Source organism: Diorhabda sublineata, chromosome X, assembly GCF_026230105.1.
Source record: "Diorhabda sublineata isolate icDioSubl1.1 chromosome X, icDioSubl1.1, whole genome shotgun sequence".
Taxonomy (NCBI): domain Eukaryota; kingdom Metazoa; phylum Arthropoda; class Insecta; order Coleoptera; family Chrysomelidae; genus Diorhabda; species Diorhabda sublineata.
The window spans coordinates 19,923,191-19,944,133 of NC_079485.1; the positions used below are offsets into that span (position 1 = coordinate 19,923,191).

Below are 20,943 nucleotides of genomic sequence, written 5' to 3' on the forward strand. Positions count from 1 at the left end.
CCAATTAACCCTTTCGCCCTTGGTGTACAATATATTGTACATCACTTTACATATTATATAGAAATGATGAGAGAGGAGGCTACCAACCTCTCTACTCATAACGTACAGTATACTATACACTTACTAGTTTTAATTGAAAACAACATTTATTAGGTTAACTAAAAAACATTTTTAATTCAAAGAACTCATTACTTCTAACGGTTACTTACGAGTATAGAAGTAAGATGGCATGTAATAATGTAGAAAAAGGTTAGAAATGTCTGAAATATTGTTGTTTGTGACAAGAAGCCATTGTATTTGTTGATTTTATAGTGAACTCTCCGATTACTTGATTTGTTTAGTCTGTATTTCACCAAATAGCAGTGTACAATATATTGTACAGTGTGAATATAAGGAGGTCGACAGGTATGTTACAAAACCTTACGTTATTTACAGTTTTTATTATTATTATTTTTTTTTGTTATTTGGTAGTGTTAAAATTTAAAAATGAGTAAGAAAAAGCCGTTAACTGAAGAACAACTATTAGAGCAAATTGAAGCGGGCTTATCAGATATTGAAGGGCTTAATGATGACAACAATGACGATTATGTGGAGGAATAGGGAGGAAAAGTAAGCAATGATGATAATAGTGAGGGAGAGAAAGTCGGTACAAACAACGAGGAAGGTATAAGTTTTGCTAGTGGAGAAGAGAAAACAGGTTTAGAGGATGTGGAAGGTATTTTTGATATATAACTGTTGAGAAATAAAAATAATTTGTTATATTTTTACACGAATTAGTTCAAAATGAGGAGACGTCACCTAAGCTTGAAGAAGAGGCTGAAGCAAATACGTCAGCACGTGTACAAATAGTAAAATCTAAGAAAAAACTTATTAATAGATTTTTGGGAAATAATGATTTGAGTAAAAAGAAAAACAACTTGGCGTAAAATTGGGCGTTATGAGACACCACAATTCATCAATTGGCACATTCAACAACAAGATGATATAGTAGAGCTTGAAACTCCATATTTTTATTTTAACACGTTGACGGACAATTGCGGCTATAGCCGTCAAAGCGAAGTTCACAATGTGGCATGACTGCTATAGCCGTCCAAAACGAAACGGTCGTTTTTAGACACTATGGCTATAGCAGCACAAATGTGCACTTACTGGCGTATACGTAGAAGCATAGTGTCGTGTTTTGAAAACATCTTTTTAGGTTGAAGTTCATATTTCACCTGTTATACGAGTTGCAGATTCAGTATGCACGTGGTTGTGAAGGGAGTAGTGCGATCGTGTTTTCTATTGAATTTATAGTTCTTATTGATACGTTTAACGATATTTATTATTATTTATATAACTATACTGGTATGTATTTGTTTATTATTCATTTTATACTTTAAACAGAAATAAAAAAACAAAATTTAGCATTTTAGGTTAGGTTAACGATACTATAGGTTATACTGTTTACTTTTTTTTTTGGTTTTACATTTGAAATATAAATAAATAATGATAATGTAAATGATAAATATATATTATATATATAATATACAATAAATAATAATACAAAATAAAATGTTTTATTCAATATTTACAGAAAATGGACAGTTGGGAAAAAGATCAGGCTAGGCTGCTGAAGATTGTTGAGGAAATGAATAGTGGATCAAGCAACAGTGAGTCTGAATCTGATGCTGACAGTGCTGAAAATAACAATTCGGATAGTGAAGATGATGAATCAACTACAGATGAGGAATATGAAGCACCAGAAGAACCAGAAAATGATGAGACATGGCATACCAATACAACATCTATAAGAAACTTTTCTTTTGATGCAGATGCCGCTGGGATTCTTTTGGATATAGAAGAAAATGTTTCTCCAATTCAGGTTTTTGAAAAAATATGGGATGACCAAGTAATGGAAATGATTATAAAATCTACGAATGATTACGGCATAAAACTTTGCAATCAAGCACGGCCACATACTAGGCATAGTAGAAAGGCAAATTTCAAAAATACTGATATGATCGAAATGAGAAAGTTTTTAGGTTTGTGTTTGCTTCAGTCCCAGCTAAAATTCTCCAGCATTAGAAAACTCTTTTCCATTGATGCATTACATTACCACCCAGCATTTCCGTCACAAATGTCTGGAAGGAGGTTTGAGCAAATATTGAGGTGTTTTTGTGTTGAGGAAGAAAATTCAAACGACCCTTTGATTAAAATAAAAATATTTCTTGATTTGCTCATACAAAAGTTTGCGAATGCATATGCACCAAATGAAGCATTATCATTAGATGAATCGTTGTTATTATTTCGAGGAAGGCTTTATTTTCGCACGTACATGAAAGGCAAAAAGGCAAAATACGGAATTAAATTCTATGAACTTTGTTCAGCCCAAGGTTACGTTTTGAATATAGAAGTATACAAAGGCCATCGAGAAAACGATGAAAACATGACAACTATTGAAAGTCTTGTGATGCGATTGATGCAGTCATACTTAAACAAAGGCCATCATTTGTTTATGGATAATTATTACAACAGTCTACCATTGTCTAACAAATTACTTAGCAAAAAGACACATGTGACAGGAACTCTTCGTGTAAATAGGAAGGGTCTGCCACAAGAAATAACACGTCGTAAGCTTAGAAAAGGAGAACATGTATGGCGACGCCAAAATCAGACTTATGTGTCCAAATGGAAAGATAAACGGGATGTGCTATGTCTAACAACAGCTTACCACCCAAGCATGATAAACACAGCTAACCGGCGACAACAGGAAAAGAGAAAACCAATTGAAATAGTCAGAATAGAATAATCAGAATATGTCAGGTGTAGACAGAGCAGATCAGATGATGTCCTATTATTCCTGTCCACGGAAGACAATTAGATGGTATAAAAAGGTAATCTTTCATCTACTGGATGTAGCAGTATGGAATTCTTTCTACATCTTTAAAGAAAAGACAGGTTCTCAAATGAAGTATATAGAGTACAGGGAAGCAATCATACGATCTCTAACTGGTATAGATAATAAACGGGATGGAAGAACTTTGGTTCAATTTAAACGTGCACAAATCCAAACCAATGAAATCAACAACAATGGAACACAGCATTTTCCTGAGAAAATTTCACCTCCTGAAAATTATCAGCGAAAAACATATTTTCAGCGTTGTAAACAATGTTATAAACAGGGAATAAGGAAGGAAACATCATATTGCTGCAAGAATTGCATGTCAAAACCTGCACTGTGTCCTGCACCATGCTTTGAAACATGGCATACCGAAAATAATGTATAATAATTATAAAATTATAATAAATTTTTTTGTCATTTATTTATTTTTGTTTGATTAAGAACTAACATTTGTAAAACTCCCAAAAATACTTTGTTGCATACAAAAATTGCTTGTTTGAACCATTAAACCTGTCATTTACGTTTTTAAATTTTTGCTGTTATAGCCGCCATCGTCCTATCACTTAGTGTATAGAGTCCACTGGCGCCATGACAGTTATAGCCGCAACCTAATTAAAGGTACTAAATTAATCAAAATTAAGTTTATTTAAGCAGAAAGAGTAAAACTATACTTCTAACATTCTAAAAATCACACAAACATATAGTGTCAATTTTCGAACTTCGCTTGTTCCTACTGTCCGTCAACGTGTTAAATATTTCACAGATGCTTTATTTGAACTAATGACAGAAAACACTAACTTATTTGCAGTTCAGAATATGACAAAATTTGCTCCAACAAATGTAGACGAACTGAAAACATTTGTTGGAATTCATATGCTGATTGGAAATTTACATTACCCACGTATAAAATTTTATTGGAGCCCATAATTACAAGTGCTATAAATTTCTGAAAGTATGCCAATAAATCGTTTTTATTCGCTAATAACGCATTGTGTGGATACCCAAATAATAAATGTTGGGTGAAACTGATCAGGATTGTTTTTGGAAGATACGACCTTTATATGATATTATTAGGTCAAAATGCTTGTCTCTTCCGATTGAAACAGAATTGCGTAGACGAACAAAATGATACCCTTCAAAGGGCACCTAATTGTCAAGCAGAATGTAGCAAAAAAGCAAAAACCTTGGGGTATTAAAATTTTTGCCTTGTGTGGCTCCAGTGGATTAATTTATGATTTTCTTATTTACTAAGGGGCTACAACTGAACTGAACAAAATGCACTTAAAAGTTTTTGGATCAGCAGCATCTGTAGTATTGAAATTATCCGAATGAATAGCAGTACCAAATGGTCAACTTTTTTTGACAACTACTTTTACAATTGTTGATGCATAAAAATGTACATACAACTTGCACTGCAAAAGTAGATAATAAAGCACATTTGTTGCCTCAAAAGGAGATGTCAAAGAAAGGTCGTGGTGATGGGGAAATTATTCTAACTCACTGGTTTGACAATATGAGTGTTGTCATGGTTTCTAACTTCATGAGCATAGGAAAAGAAAATGAATTGAATGTATACAATGGGACAAAAATAATAAACAATATGTTAGTGTGAAACGACCTGAAGTAATAAAAAAATATAACCAAAGTATTGGCGGCGTTGATAAATGCGACTTTTTGGTTATTATGTACAGAACCTTTATACATTCCAGGAAGTGGACACTTCGTATGTTTACACATAGCATTGATATTGCATGTTCTAATGCCTGGCTGGAATATAGGCAAAAGGCGATTACTTTAGGTATTACAAAAAAGAAAATATTGGAATTGGTTAATTTTAGGGCATACGTCGCTGAAGTTTGGATAAAATTAGACAAAGTATCCTCTAGAAAACGGGGACGTCCTTGGAATAAAGCAGAATCGACATCATCTCCGCAACATAAGAAACAAAAAACAGAAACTAGACCAGCAGCAGAAATAAGGCTGGATGGATGTGGTCATTTACCAATTATAGAAGAAAAATCCTTCTCTTCGAGGTGTAAATTCCCTGAATGTGCTTTTAGGACCAATTTCGTCTGTACTCAGTGGAACATACATTTATGTATTTCAAAAAAAAACAAAATTGTTTTATGTTATATCATACAAATAAATAATTAGTTATACAAATTCTGTTTTTTTTAATTACATTTTATTTGGAAAATCATTACCACTTATTCACAATGTGCAATATATTGTACAAATCACAGCCCTTAAAAGAGCCGATGTGGAATTTTTTTGAGTACGCCAAAAATTTAAAAAAATGAAAAGAATATGTCCACCTTAGTTCAGATTTTTATCCCGAAAAACCAAAAAGGGTGAGCGAAAGGGTTAAAATATAAAAAAATTATTCTCATAAGTGTCCAACTGGTCTGGATTGCAAAAACTTGATGATAAACAAAGAACCATATAGATAAGAGATGTAACCTTTGTATTATAAGCAGACAAATGTTAAATATTTCTCTCTCAGAAAAATTATACGTACTCCAGAGTATTATATACGATATGTAAAGGCAAATATCGATTGAGATCTCTTATATTTGGTGAGAAGCATCATTTTCCGAATATATATATATATATATATATATATATATATATATATATATATATATATATATATATATATATAAATACAATAGTAAAGTATTGAGAAATGTATAGGAATATTGAAGTAGGAAAAAATTAAATTATTGCACCAGAATGTTTATAAAGTAGAATGAAAAAAATGTTGCCATAATAAAAAATCAAATTGTCAAACAAAATTCACCAAAATAGAGAAACATCGAGTAAAAAAATATGTTAAAGCTTATGCCAAATAAGGACTCGTTAACGTTAAACATATATACTTTGAATCATTACACAAACCATTTAAAAATACTAGAATAATGTAAGAATACAGTAACAAACTTTACCATCGCAATTTTGTATAGTATATCTAATATCATTGTGAAGGCAAAAAGCAAGGTTTTTAATTTCTTAGAAGGCTAATTTGAAAATACATGTTGTAAATTTGTTAGTGATAAGGCGTTTGTACACTGAACAAATACATAAATACAACAACTTTCTGTATTGACAAAACCAATATGGTTAGTTACTGATGCTGCCTAGTGTATCTGTAGAATGCTTCATATTTTTTTATTCTTACCTGTGTCGCCATGACTTGTGTTTAAATAAATACAACAGTAAATCATTTCTACTAGATTCGTTTAAATAAATACAACAGTAAATCATTTCTACTAGACTTGTATTTCTTAAGAGAGTATTTTTATAAATATTATTTATTGGTAATTAATGAGTATGATCTTCCAGTGAACATTTGAAATTACATTTCATATTGTCGTATTGAAAGACAAACACATACATGCAACGTTACAAATCATTCTTTGAAGCAAAAATGGCCAGCTGAGACTCTTAAGTTGAGAATGCTACCAATAATGTTATTCGATTGATTGTTTATAAGTTTCACGAGGAAAATATAGATGATTATAAATATGAATGTTTGAAAGCTCAAACTATGTTTCAAGCAGATCTGGAAAATATTCAGATAGAACATTGTTTAACACACTTGATGTTTGACGACGCAAAAAATTGTGAATAGGCTGTGTCCGAAACGAAAATGAGTAATTGTTCTTCATACAAGAAGTAAAGATTGCCTTGTATCTAATGTGTAGCTATCAGTGGCCAAAAATTAAGCAAATTGGTGTGACTATGTTATACAGAGAGGAAAGGATATACTGATTTATCGCCCATAACGCCAGTAGTTATGCAACCTGAAAACAACTCTACTTCAAAAGATTCTGACAATTCTAGTTAAATATTATTTTAAATGAGTCGTCTGAGTTATCTTAGAAACGTGTTTTTTGATCACATATTTCTAGTAGGTACCATTTACTAAAGCCAATAAAAAGCAAAAAATAACAAAATTTAAAAGCGAAATATAAGGTGAATGAGAGAAAAAAGAAATTATGAATATATGCATAAAAATATAACTAAAAAAACCTATTACATATTCCTACTAACATTCCCAACCAAATATTTTTTCTGGTAAGAAATGCTCATACCGATAATGTTTTCGGATTTCCACGCAAAATGAGTATAATTTGAGAGTTCAGTGTGCAAGCCAATTTCCAATTTCCTTTATTAATATGACAGAAAGTAATGATATCATAATTTTCTGATTTATAAAAGTTATATGTTAGTTATAGTTATATTGTTATATATAAGTTATTTTGAGCGACATTTGCAGCAATGATATGAAAAATATCTTACTTTGCATTGATATTAGATATACTAAATTCTTACGTTGTATATTCGTGAAATTCTAATTGGAAATGAATTCAGTAACAATACAATATATAATATGGACCATCATATTTATTGAAAGTATGTACAAGATATAGTTTAGGTATATTCAATTATTATGAAAAGATCTGACAAATTATGAAAATCCAACTGATTATTAGAGCATAATTAAATGGATCCTTGAATATGAAAGCGCTTTATATTAAAAAATTAATATACAGCGCATTAAAAACTAAAATATGAAAAACACTACTAAGTAGTTTTTAGAAATTTGTTAATATAATAAAAATAAATGTTTTAATATTGTGATAAAAAATATAAAATATCATTTTATAAAGTGTATAAGTACATTCAATTGATTTTACTTCTACATGTTCAAGGAAATATGGTGTCAACAAAATCAATGCTAACAAATTTAATGCTTGATAAGATCGCTTTCTTGAATTATCTCACAGTTGAAGCAAAGTTATTCTAGGGGAACATAAGGTATCTTATGTACACGATGAGATCTCGATCTGTTGGCGTTAGATTAAGAGGAAGTTGATGTTGGTACGTCTTGTGGAGCCATTCTCATGGAAGGGACGAATTCCTCGGCTTCTGGATTCAACTTTGAGTTGGCGATATTCAATGGAGGAGGAATACTAAAAAAAAAAATAATGAAAAAAATGTCCTATAGTTACTGCTGACAAAATGATCAATAGGTTCCTATAGCTAAGGATATCTAAAATGTATAATGCTATAATTTGAATTGGAGTTAAGTGCTTCCCAGACATTATTTTGCTATCGTTTCAATTTGTTTTTTCATTCCAGATTGAATTTTAAAAACTTATATAGACAAAAATTAGAATGGTTCAGAGTTACAAGAGGGATAAAAGATAATGAGGGAGAAAAGGATGTGACAAATTAAATACTCTTCGCGCGATTTTATTTTTGTAGATGAACGAGACCCGTAATTGGTCAGAGGAGGAAATCAGTTCAGTCAGTGGCATATTAGAGTAGAATTATCAATAATATAAGATAAACTCCGCCTGCATGATCGCTGGGTGGATTGAGTAGCTTAGCGATTGTGTTGCCGGTCCCAAGCCCAAGAAAAGGAGGAGGGTTAGTGGAACGGGTTAGCAGCCCATCCACTGTAAAACCGAATATAGCTCACAGACCCACAAATTTGCCTCGGAATAGGACTGATTTAAAGACGACGACCCATGCGAGAAAAAGGCTAACGAATTGGAGGAGGAGAGATGTTCTGCGATTTGCTACCTGGAATATAAAAACTTTTAACAACAAAGAGCAAGAAGTTATGATAGAACTAAAAAAAAACAAAAGGGAAATGAACAACAAATATACGACGATTACATGGTAATATACAGTGGAGTCAGCAAGGACGAACGTGCGAAAGAAGGAGTGGCACTGGCAATACACAAGAAATATACAAACAGCATAGAAGAATGTCAATATACATCATCTCGCATACTAATCGTTAAACTGCGAACAGAAACTCAATTATTAAATATAATATCGATATATGCACCCGAAGATAATAAGCCAAAACAAGAGCGAGAAAGTTTCTATGAACAGCTTCAAAATATTACAGAATCACTATCACAGAATGAATCGATAATAACCCTTGGAGTTTTTTACGCACGCATTGGTAACGAAGTGATACCAGGCGTAAAACAACGCTTTAACGAAAATATATTGAACGACAATGGGGAATTGCTGATGAACCTATGTTCGCTATGTGATCTAAGAATCAACAACACCTTCTTTGATCTCAAACCACAGTACAAATCCACCTTTCGTAACTCCCGGGGACAACAATCAACAATACACTACATCGTAACCAATAGACATATACACCCCGCACACATACAAGAAGTAAGGACATTAAACTCCGCGAATGCAGGAAGTGATCACAGTTTGCTTCTGGGAAAAATCAAAATGAAACTTAACCTGGGAAGGAATAGAGAACCAAGAGCACACACAGAAAAACTAAACATCGAATCCATGTGGGACACAACCATAAAAGAACTATATAAAAACCGTTTAAAAGGGAAAATCGATAAAAACCCGATAGAAGAAAATGATGATATTAACAACAGTTGGAAGAGATTAAAAGAAAATATCATAGAAGTAGCAAGTGAATCGCTTGGAACTCGGACTATAAGACCACAAAAACAAGGAACGAACAAAACATTATGGTTCTCCAGCAAGGTCAAAGAACAGTGCAAAAAGAAAAAGAAAGCGTACTTAAACTACATGTCGTCACAAACGGCAGAAGCATATAAAGAATACAAAAGAATCCGTAACGATACAAAAACACTAGTAAGACAAATGAAAGACAACTACTGGGAAACCTTCTCCAAAAGAATGGAAAGCGACTTCTATGGGTTACAAAAACAAATCTGGCGATTAATAAGAAATCAGAGAACAGAAGCAAATTAACTCATCAGAACCAGACACGTACAAAGAGATACTTGGGTAAAATATTTAGAGGAACTATACAAGGAAGAAGAGACCGAAACCGAACCAAATACACCAGAGATAGTAATAAGTGATGAGACTAATATAAAAAAGGAAGATATAGAAACAGCACTCCAAAAACTAAAAAACAGAAAGAGCCCAGGTCCGGATAACATCGCCAACGAATTACTTAAATATGGAGGAGAGAAGCTAAACCAACAACTAACAACCCTAACAAAAAAATATTTACCCAACACAGAATACCAGATGAGTGGAGAAATAGTATTACTATACCACTATTTAAAAAGGGAGATAAAAAAATGCCCGAGAACTATAGAGGAATAAATCTACTATGCACAACGCTGAAATTAACCACAAAGATAATAACAAATAAAATAAATGAATGTATCTCACTAGCAGATGAACAACAGGGTTTCAGATCGGGAAAATCCTGCACGGACGCAATATTTGTCATAAGACAAATAACGGAAAAATCGATCGAATATAATCGACCAGCCTTCATGTGTTTCATTGACTTTCAGAAGGCCTTCGATCGAATACAATTAAAAGACATAATACACCTTCTTTATGATAGACAGATACCATATAATGTCATTAAAATAATCGAAAATATATACTCAAAAAATACAATCCAAGCAAAAATAAATGATGACCTAACTGAACAGATACCTGCAAATAGGGGCATTAGGCAAGGGGACTCTCTCAGTCCGCTCCTATTTAACATAGTGATGGATGAAATCATAAAACAAGTACGCAAACTAAGAGGATACAAAATGGGAAATAAAGAAGTCAAAATCCTGTGCTATGCAGACGATGCGGTACTGTTGGCGGAGAACGAGGACGATCTGCAAAGGCTACTGTACCAATTTAACAAAACAGTAAAAAAATTCAATATGATAATATCAGCGGCAAAGACAAAATCAATGGTTACTTCCAAAACACCGATCAGATGTAAGCTTGTGGTGGATAACAAAATAATTCACCAGGAAATGAAATTTAAATATCTGGGAATCGAAATATCTGGACACGGGGACGTGGAGACGGAAGTAAGAAACCAAGCTACAAGAGTCTCAAGAGCAGCAGCATACCTAAATGACACAATCTAGCGAAATAAATACATTCGAACTGAAGCAAAAGCTCGCATTTACAAAACCGCAATCAGACCTATATTATTGGAGATTACAGAAATGAAAATAGTTCGAAGAATAGCGGGAAGAACATTACTGGATAGAGAAAGGAGTGAAAACATAAGACGAACATGCGGGATAGATAATATCAATGACTAGGTACTGGATAGAAAGATAAAATGGAATGAGCACATTGACCGCATGACGGAAGAACGAATTGTGAAAATATCAAGGGACAAATCACCAGCAGGACAAAGAAGCATTGGAAGACCTAGGAAAAGATGGAGTGACAACCTCCCAGGTGACTGAGCAGAGGCAATGACGTGAAGAAAAACGGGCAATGATGCCTATACACAGCAGGAAGAAGAAGAAGATAAACGAAAAGAGATTTCTTGTTAACGGCATATGATGCCTTGAATCAAAGAAAACAGGACATAACCATGATAATACAAATAGAAAATCGTTTGAAAAGTGATTTTCCGATGTTTTACACCGTTTAAATGAAATTGAGCTATTATTCCAAATAGGTACGTTACAATTTTTGAGGAAAGGACTCTTCAGAGCTTTAAGGAATGCAATTATTCAAAATTGATTCAACAATACTGAGTTGCGTGTTGTTATTCAGCTTAACACCACCTTTACAGTTGTATATTTCAAAACTCTGTTTAAGGAATCGTTACAAGTAATTCCATCGGAATAAATAATAACAGTAAAGACGTTAATTCATTGCTTAATTGTTATAATACCTGAGTTGATTAAAACTAACAAAATAATTTTTTTTGGTGTTGCTCGAAGCATGTTCATATTATCAATTGTCAATGAATATCTCGAGATATCGCCGTTCCGGAAGAACCGTGGCGTAAATGCAAAAACTGAATGACAGAAAATAATGGTACATTGAGAACACGTATTAATTATATTTTCCAAAGATTAGAATTTGATAACCATAAATCCAACCCTTAAATGTAAATATGTAGTCATTGTTTCTCTGTGAATTGTCCCTTGTTCTAGAAGACACTGTTAGATCTTTCACCTATTTTATAAAATTTCTATGGCGGTCTTAAGTGGTACTACCATTACGTCCAAGTTTTCATGTGTATGGGATGTGTTTTTTGCAATTACATCATTGTTCTTCCAGAACAGCCATATTATAATATTTAATGTGTGAAGGGTGATTGGGGTTATTACAACTAGAGAGAATAAGAGAAAGGTGGCTAAAACTACGAAGATAGAAATATGGGACCAAAAAAAGGTTTTTTTTAATAAACATTCTATATTTTTGTATCTGGGAATTTTTTAGTCTCACATAGATATCAAATTAAATTTTATTTTATTTTCATTCTTGGTATGTTATCAAATCAAATAATCTCGAAGTTGATATTTATAATGTTATTGTAGAAACATCAATATATTTATCTTGTTTCGTATTTGTTATTATTTTCAATCGTTTATCCTTTATCAAACATTTTGAAGCATTGGATCAATAATATTTAAAAAAATAATTACAGCCGATAGTTTCAACATTTTTATAAAAAATTCGTGGTTTTATTACAGATTTTTCCTTCCGGTTCTCAAACATTAAACCACACTGTTTGAGAATATGCATGTTCTTATTCTAAATACCAACTCAATGGAAAATTTCGGTGACACAACATGTAGGGGCAGAACTACTCAATGCAAAAAACCAGAATGATTCGAAGAAAATTCGATTATCCTTAGACGGTAGACCGCCATTCATGAAAATTCTATTTTCATTAGATGAAAACTTTGAAAATAGTATTTTCAAAAGCTTTTTAGAAAAATATTTCAAAAAAGTCTTGTCGATGAAAGGAGATTAAGAAAAAACTATGTGCCTCACATTTATAGTGATACCCTAAAAGAAGGAAAACAAACCTAGTGAATCGCAGGCAGAGAAAACTGACCATTTAAGTATTTTAGGATCTATTAATTAAAATTTTATGAATTTTTTACACCTAATGTGGTTCTTACTGGGAAAATTTTACTTATGGTATTAGATGCCGCTCTTTACATGGTTAAAACTGAGCACCAATTTGAAATAATACAGGGTGCGGCAGCATAACTTCCTTTTTTAAAAAGTTCGCCATTTAGTCGGTAGATGTCGTAACGGAGTGCTAGTGGTCTCGTTCGAGAGGGGGGACTATAAAGTTTTGTCCCGGCACAGTTCAGTCGCCATCATGCGTTGGAACAGTGAGGAGCGTGCGTTTGCCGTTGAGGTTTACTTTTCGAGCGGATGTTCTGTGATCGCAACCCAGCGCGCCTTTCGGAATCGCTTTAATTTAGCCCCCTTGGCCCCTGTCCCGGACCGGAAATCAATTGTTACGTGGGTCACTACGTTCAGACAAACTGCAAGTGTGACAAGACGAAGAACTGGAGTCCCTCGGCCCATTAGATCACCGGAGAACATTGAGTTAGTTAGAACTTCAGTGTTGCGATCACCACGGCGTTCTGCGCGCAAACACGCGTCTGCCCTTGGACTTTCCGATCGTTCTGTGAGGAGAATACTTCATGATGATCTTCATTTTCATCCATACAAGATGGCAATTGTGCAGGAACTTTCTGAACGTGACTTCAATTCTCGGAGGAACGCGTGTGAGGTTTTTCTGGAAGTCGTTCCTGAGGACGCTATTGTTTTTTTTAGTGATGAAGCCCATTTTCATTTGTGTGGATCCGTAAACAAACAAAACATGCGCTACTGGGCTGATACCAATCCTCGACAATTGCATCAACGGCCTTTGCATTCACCTAAAGTCACAGTGTGGTGTGCAATTTACTCACGTGGAATTATTGGTCCCTGGTTCTTTGAGGAAAATGAAGTCACAGTGACAGTGAATTCGCACCGGTATGTAAACATGTTACAGGAATTTTTTTTCCCACGGCTAGATGAGTTGGACTTAGGGGACACTTGGTTCCAACAAGACGGAGCAACGGCACACACTTCAAGAACATCGATGGCTGTTTTGAGGGAACACTTCCCAGAGCGCCTTATCTCAATTAGGGGCGATTTGGAGTGGCCAGCCCGCTCTCCCGATTTGACCCCTTGTGATTATTTCCTATGGGGTTTTTTGAAATCCCGTGTGTATGTGAACCGTCCAAGGACCCTACAAGATTTGAAGACGAACATCCAGGAAGAAATTGCCAACATAACGCCTGCTATGCTGGCAAGAGTCATGACAAACGCCAGAAATCGGTTTACTCAGTGTATGGAGAATGGGGGACGTCACCTAACTGATTTGATCTTCAAAACTCAGTAAAACAAAACTTTATGTATGTGCCTGTATTATAAAAAACGAATAAAATTTTTCTGATTCATACAATAAGTTTTATTAACTTTTGAAAAAAGGAAGTTATGCTGCCGCACCCTGTATATCCAAATGTAGTTCACGTAACTTTTTTAATCCGTGGATGCAACAGAGTAACTGAACATTTAGATTTAAATTTGTTCCTTTACGGATTCAGTTCTACAGGGAAAAATTGTCGAATGTTCATTTTCCTTCCGAACCAGTGTTTAGGTGTAAACATGGTTGGAAACGGCAATCTTCTATGATGAACATTTTGTAGCAATTAAGAAGTTGCTTTTATAGTTTGGCGGAGTACAGTACTGCTATTTCAAACTTATTTCGTCATTTTTAGTGCATATATATGCGCATATTTCATCAAAATTTGTCGCATATAAATCCGCTCTTCACTAATGTGCATGTAAATACTGTATTTGGTTTCGTCCTATTTGTATTCTCTTTCATAATAAAAAAACAAAAAGAACCAAAGACAAGAGGGAGGAGGGCACTTCTAAATGAATGAAAATTTCAAATTTGTTGTGTACTGTTTTAGTCTTTTAATGGTAATGGAGTCTTTCTGAGAAGATGTTATTATTTATTTCCATATTGCTCTGAATATGAAATAAATAATGTCATTTTAATCATATGAATGGAGTTTTATGCTGTTTCCATGAGTAGTATGAATTCTTAATTGTTTCTTTTTTCACGGTGAAATGTTCCTTAATAAATTTCACAAAACGGATATCAATTGTCTTAATAGTGTTATTAAAACAATGTTAGTAAATGTAGAACGAATTTCTAATGATACTTAACTAAAACGATATGTCACGCAAAACTTTCAGTGCCGGATTCATCTAAACTGTATCTATCTGTATCATTTTGATAACATATCGAAAACTGGGCAATATACGAGGTATAAAATAACTATACGTTTCCAATTATTAAAATTTTGGTACTTTAGAAATGAGAAAATCATTAACTGTAATCATTTTCATGAAATGAATGGTTTGTTTATTAAGCTATATTGAATCCCTCGAAATTCTTCAATGAATAAAACCGTCTCCTTGAACTGAACTCACGTATTATTAAATGCACAAAAAGCTGCTAGACTATTACTACTAGTTATAATTAATTCATGTTTTTCAAAAATTCGTTACCACTACATCAGAAAAGTCGATAAACGAGCTCAATATTTTTCAGAAATAATAATAATTGAACAATTAATCAACAATAATATGTCAAAGAAGTGGTCATTAAACAAATTCATTATAAAGTGCCTCTCAAAATGTTTAATTTTTCATTCTAAACAACAAATCAATAAATGCCTACTACGTACTCACCGAAGTCTACGTTAATGTAAAAGATGAAATATTTTGCACCAATACAATTTGGGGTAAAAAAAAATTATTTATATTTTAATTAATCATCAATTTTAAGATTAGTAAATAAATAATTATCATAAAATGAAGAAAATTATTTTATATAGACTCAAGCCAAGAACACACAATTCAGAATAACTTTACCTAAAAATTTTACATGGATTCGATTTACATTTAGTAATCATTACCTTTGTCTATTTCGAAAGAGAATCGATATACAAAACATTATTACAAATTTTTTACATTCGCTCCTAGTAATTCAAATGTAAACGAAATTTGTTCTGTTCCAACTAAGAAAGACAGAATTGCAACGATTTCTATATCCTCCTAGGTACCAGCTCGGTTCTGCGCATTCTCAAGCATGCGCAGTATAGGTAAAGTGTCTCGAACGAGAGAGAAAATGAATATTGTTGGCACCGTAACGTAAGGACGTTTTTCCCATACCAACTGTCCATATAGGAGTATTACATATATTTTTCAAGCCATAAAAAAGCCGTCCTTGGTACGGTGACGATTCTGCGCAATACAGATTACGTGTTCCAACCGGGAACTTATATATTATACGACCGATTCTGTTTTATGTTTCAACCGACTTAGGTATCGTTAGTGAACTGTTTCCGGGACGGTCTTTTCGATACTGTTACAAGAACCCGGCATAGCCGAAGATTGCGCAGAAAATATCATATAAACGCTTCCAATAACCGTTCCAAGAACAATTCAGACTGGCAGGTTGGAACAAACCTAATGTCACTGCTAATGCGGCGTAATGAAATAGACGAAAACAGCGTTGCTGCGAATGTCATAACACATATAACTTGCTCTCAACATAAAATTTTTTATTCTGTTGTATTTTCTACATTGTCATAATCTGCAACTCAATTGCCGGCCTTCAATTTTTTACATTTCGATTGTGTTACATATTTGTAAAATTACTTGATTGTTTTTACGGTGATACAGTATACATATTATAAACAAAATCGATCAGCAGTGTTGTACCTTGATTAGCAAAACTACTTGTAATCTCCCCCGTTATTTTATTTATCATACGGAAACGAAAAATTAAACAATGATAACAGGGAGTCTCCTTCTCTGGTTTCTACGAGGTGTGAGGAAAAAAACGGCGAATTATTTAATTGAAAACGAAAAGTAAAAAGGTTACAAAATTTCAATTAATCTTCCTCAAAGTACTGTCCTTGGTTAGCAATACACAAATCCCAGCGTTGAATATATAACTGGAAGGTTTTTTTGAAACACTTCTTTCGTAATTGCTTTCCACGGCTCTGTCGTGGCTTTCTTACTGTTAAGAATGGTGGGAAAAATTTTCCCTTCTAACAGTAGAACTCATAAAAATAAAAACTTTTAGCTACCAACAACAAGAGAATCAAGAGCAGCATCCGTTATTATGACGAGAATTCATCATTTTTCAGGTCTAATTCTTGCACGCATGAGTTAAAATCTTTTGTAACTTCTAGACTAACGCCTGTTTTAACGAACACTTTTTGCATATTTGCTCATTTCAACCGTTCTTACTGATTGTAAACATTTTTTGAGCTTTTCCACCAGATACACATTCCCTCAGAACATACTGAAAAGCCGTTTTGGTTTCAAACTCGTCACTGCTTGTTTCAACTGATAAAGGTAATAGATATACTAGTTTGAATAGATGTAGATGAGTGGTTGGTGCGATGAAAATTTATTCACCCTATTTTTTCCACAACTCGTATTCGTGCATATGAGTTTATTTAATGTCTATTATCCTGATTAGACTTTAAAAGCACCTATTGAAATTCTTGGTTCAGTGAAAACCTATTATTTATGCACAAAATGCTTAATAGTAGTTAACAAATTCTTTGTTATCTCATTAATAGAAGCAGAAAAACTGATAATTATTCTGTACTTATTCTGTACCTGCAAATATTAATTGCTATTTTGAATGAAAATATTTCTTGATTTAATTATCCCCATAACTTAATTTCGGAATTCCTTGGTTCCGCTTTCAACTTTCACAGACATTCATTGCACCTGAATCCATCACTGTTTACAAGATCAAAGAGAAAGTTTGCTGCTCCTATATTTAATGCACCTAAATGTCAAGAGGAGTACACGATTGATTCTTTTTAGTTACATAATCAATGATAGAAACTGAACTTTCTTGGTCTTTTATTCTAAATGGAAAATCAAATTATATTTTAAAGAATAAGTGAAAAGCAAATTTTTTTAAATAAAGTTAATAATTTGAAAATTTTATAATAAAGATGAAAAACAATATTAAACAAAATCTTGTTGTGATAAGGGCTCAAAAAATTCACTTGTTTTATGTAATCAACAACTAAATTTATCATACAAATAGTCTCATTTCGTTCCACGAAATTACAAAGAAAAAAATCATTTAGAATTAAATCTGGTGATTTTGGATACCACTTGACAGACTAGTGAAGACAAATTTTATTATTAAAAATATTTTCCAAAAAATAGGAACAGGAACCAAATATCCTCCGACCTAACAGGAATTGGTGGAACTTCTATCAGTCTATGATGTCTTTTAAAATTCCCGTTTAAACATTAATTTGGTAAGTACAGGAATATTTAGATTTTTATTTTCCTGATACCAATATCTTACAGTGGACGGATTATGTTTCAATATAACGAAAAAATATGGCCCCCAGGAAATATTTCTCAAGTTGTTTGTATTTTAAAACAGGTAAGTAAACACCTCGAGCAGTTCTCAACATACATCTCCTTGCTGAGGTTTTATAGTGATCTATTTTGATAATAATTAGTAGGATCCTCATAGAGTGGAATGAGAGTCCAGTGGAACAGTTTATTATGAGTCATTGCGATATTCTATTGAAATTCGTAATGAAAGTATGTGGTTACAGAAATTGCTATGTTCCGTAAAATTTCCAATTCAAAAACTGATCGCATGCTTAGCTTCAAAATTGTTTGTGGTATTTCAAGAGTACAATTATGTACAAGGATACCCATCTATAATGACAGTGTCGTCACAATTATATTGACGTAGGAGGTTAAATATTGAGGTAACTTCAATAGTTATAGGTATTGATAAAAAAATGAAATATATTAATAATTTTGTTATGTAGGTCTAGGTCTATGTCTCTTTGTGATAAGAGAATAAAGTGGTTGATCGGTCAAGTTAGTTTCGGAAACAGAGGAAGAAAATTACTATAATTTTCAAACAATTAGAATTGATACTTCAATTATATATATATATATATATATATATATATATATATATATATATATATATATATATATATATGTTTATCTTTCTAATTAGAATAATGTATCAAGATTATACATATTATTTTAATAAATCACCTTTTATTGCTCTGTCGTATTAGGAAAAATACTATATTTATCCAATACTCCAAGACACCTCAGCCTTGAATATAATGATTTTGATTCCGTTATGGGGGTAATATTTTTAAAAGTATGTCAACTGACTGCAACATTTAGTTGAATTCTATAAATAATTTATTGATATTTGTACAGATTAAAAGATAGTATCTTGCAGTGAAATTGAGCTCTAGCCTTGCATGAACAGATATTCAATATAATACTTTTATGAAATATAGGAACCAGAATAATATTCACAGCTTTGCAGAACACGTGCTATGTGCTTATTTTGAAGAAAGATCTAAAATATACAAGTCCTTATCACTGAAACCAACCTTAATTATAAATGATAATGTAAATTCAAGTAAATATGGCAAATTAATAGCATTTCTGAAGCGATAATCTTTTAGATACAAATATAAAAAATCTAATAAGTTCTCGAGAGAGGAAATACAAGTTTTTACTGAAAGCTTCAGACAACAAATATTTAATGTTTATCGAAAAAGTTTTCAATATTTAATTATTTTTTTTTACTTTATTAATTAATTCGTAGGTTACATTAATAGTGGGAATAGCTGGAGGTTGTCGAAGGGAAGAGTTGTATACAATGAAAATTGATGACATTGAAAATAAAGGGGAGTATCTACTCATCACGATTCCAGATTCGAAAACGCATACAAATTGGCATTTTACAATTATTGGATAAACCAGTTCAAACATGAATTTAATACATTTATATCAAAAATTTACTATTGTGAGACCGAAAATCGCAACTAGCAACCACTTCTTCCTATCATATAGAAATGGAAAATGTACAAAACAAGTTGTTAGTATACACTTTTTCGAAATCGTTACTTGCGCAATATTTAAGTTTACCGAATATACAGATCATACGTTTTGATGTACTTCAGCATCGCTTCTAGTTGATTCGGGTGGAAGCATTCTTCAATTAAAACAATATGAAGGATGGACCAATGCTTTTGCCGAAGGGTAATTGAACAATTCTCTCAAAACAAAAATAATTTTTGTGCTGCAAGAATGTTACAAGAAACTAATAACAGCAGTTTTTCAACCCACCTCTACATCATATGAGAATCAAGAGACCAATTTGACTGATCACTTAAATGAAGCTTTATCTGGTAATAGAACAGATAGTGTAACTAAGTCAACCCAAAAATTGTGTTTTTAGTATTCACATTGCGAAGTGAAACAAAAATATACCATTTTTTTCTTAATATCGTTGTCTACAATTTACTTTAAATTCAATTATGCATTCGATAATTGTAATTTACCGAAGGAGCTTAATTAAAATGTCCCAAATTTCTATTTGCATTTTATTTTTTTGTATAAGACTGTAGAAAAAATAATGTATGCAACATGTGCATAAAGTTTTTTTTCCTTTATGGAATTGGTCAAATTTTTCATGAAAAAAAAGGGCCACTTTATGCACTTGTTGCATAAATTACTATTTTCCTAAGTTGTTACATTTTAAAAATCTGTCGCATTCATCAATTATCAAAAGAGACCTAAAATCAAGACTATTTATTTATTAAGAAAAACCTATACAATAAAAATCCAGCAAGAGAAAAAAATTATATTATTATTGCTCATTTCTCATGGTTAATAAATACTTTGTCCTCATTGAATGCTTGCAATGAATTTATATTACATCAGATACTATAAAATCATTATTTATATTTATAATTCAATGCCTTACAAATGTTTTATTTACTTTAAATTGTTTTATAGTATTATAAAATATAAATAAGGAACTCCATATCAATAAAAACGTGTATTTTTTAATTTGAACAACAAAATAAACTGTATTTATAGTATATATCAGGGTTTTGTAGTTTACATCATTAGAATCAAATTAGAAGATTTGGTTAAGAACAAACTTCTGAATAGAATGTTTATGTCTAACAATGTAAAAATGCATAACTATGTGAAAAAAATAGAAAAATCTGCTATCCGCTTGGATATTACAAAATATGTCTTATCAAATCAGTTAATTACACAAAGAAAAATATCTAAATTGCATTGGTTTCTCCAATTCTGGATTATTCTTTTTGATGTAGTGATCG

General features: G+C 32.3%; 1 protein-coding gene across 1 annotated transcript; it reads left to right on the top strand.

Moving 5' to 3' along the window:
• Positions 1 to 8,572: 8,572 nt before the first annotated feature.
• LOC130451051 (uncharacterized) lies at positions 8,573 to 19,565 on the top strand. The gene is made up of 3 exons (XM_056789849.1): positions 8,573 to 9,606; positions 9,670 to 9,961; positions 19,413 to 19,565. The coding sequence occupies exons 1-3, from the start codon at positions 8,573 to 8,575 to the stop codon at positions 19,563 to 19,565; spliced, it is 1,479 nt and encodes a 492-aa protein (XP_056645827.1).
• Positions 19,566 to 20,943: the final 1,378 nt, after the last annotated feature.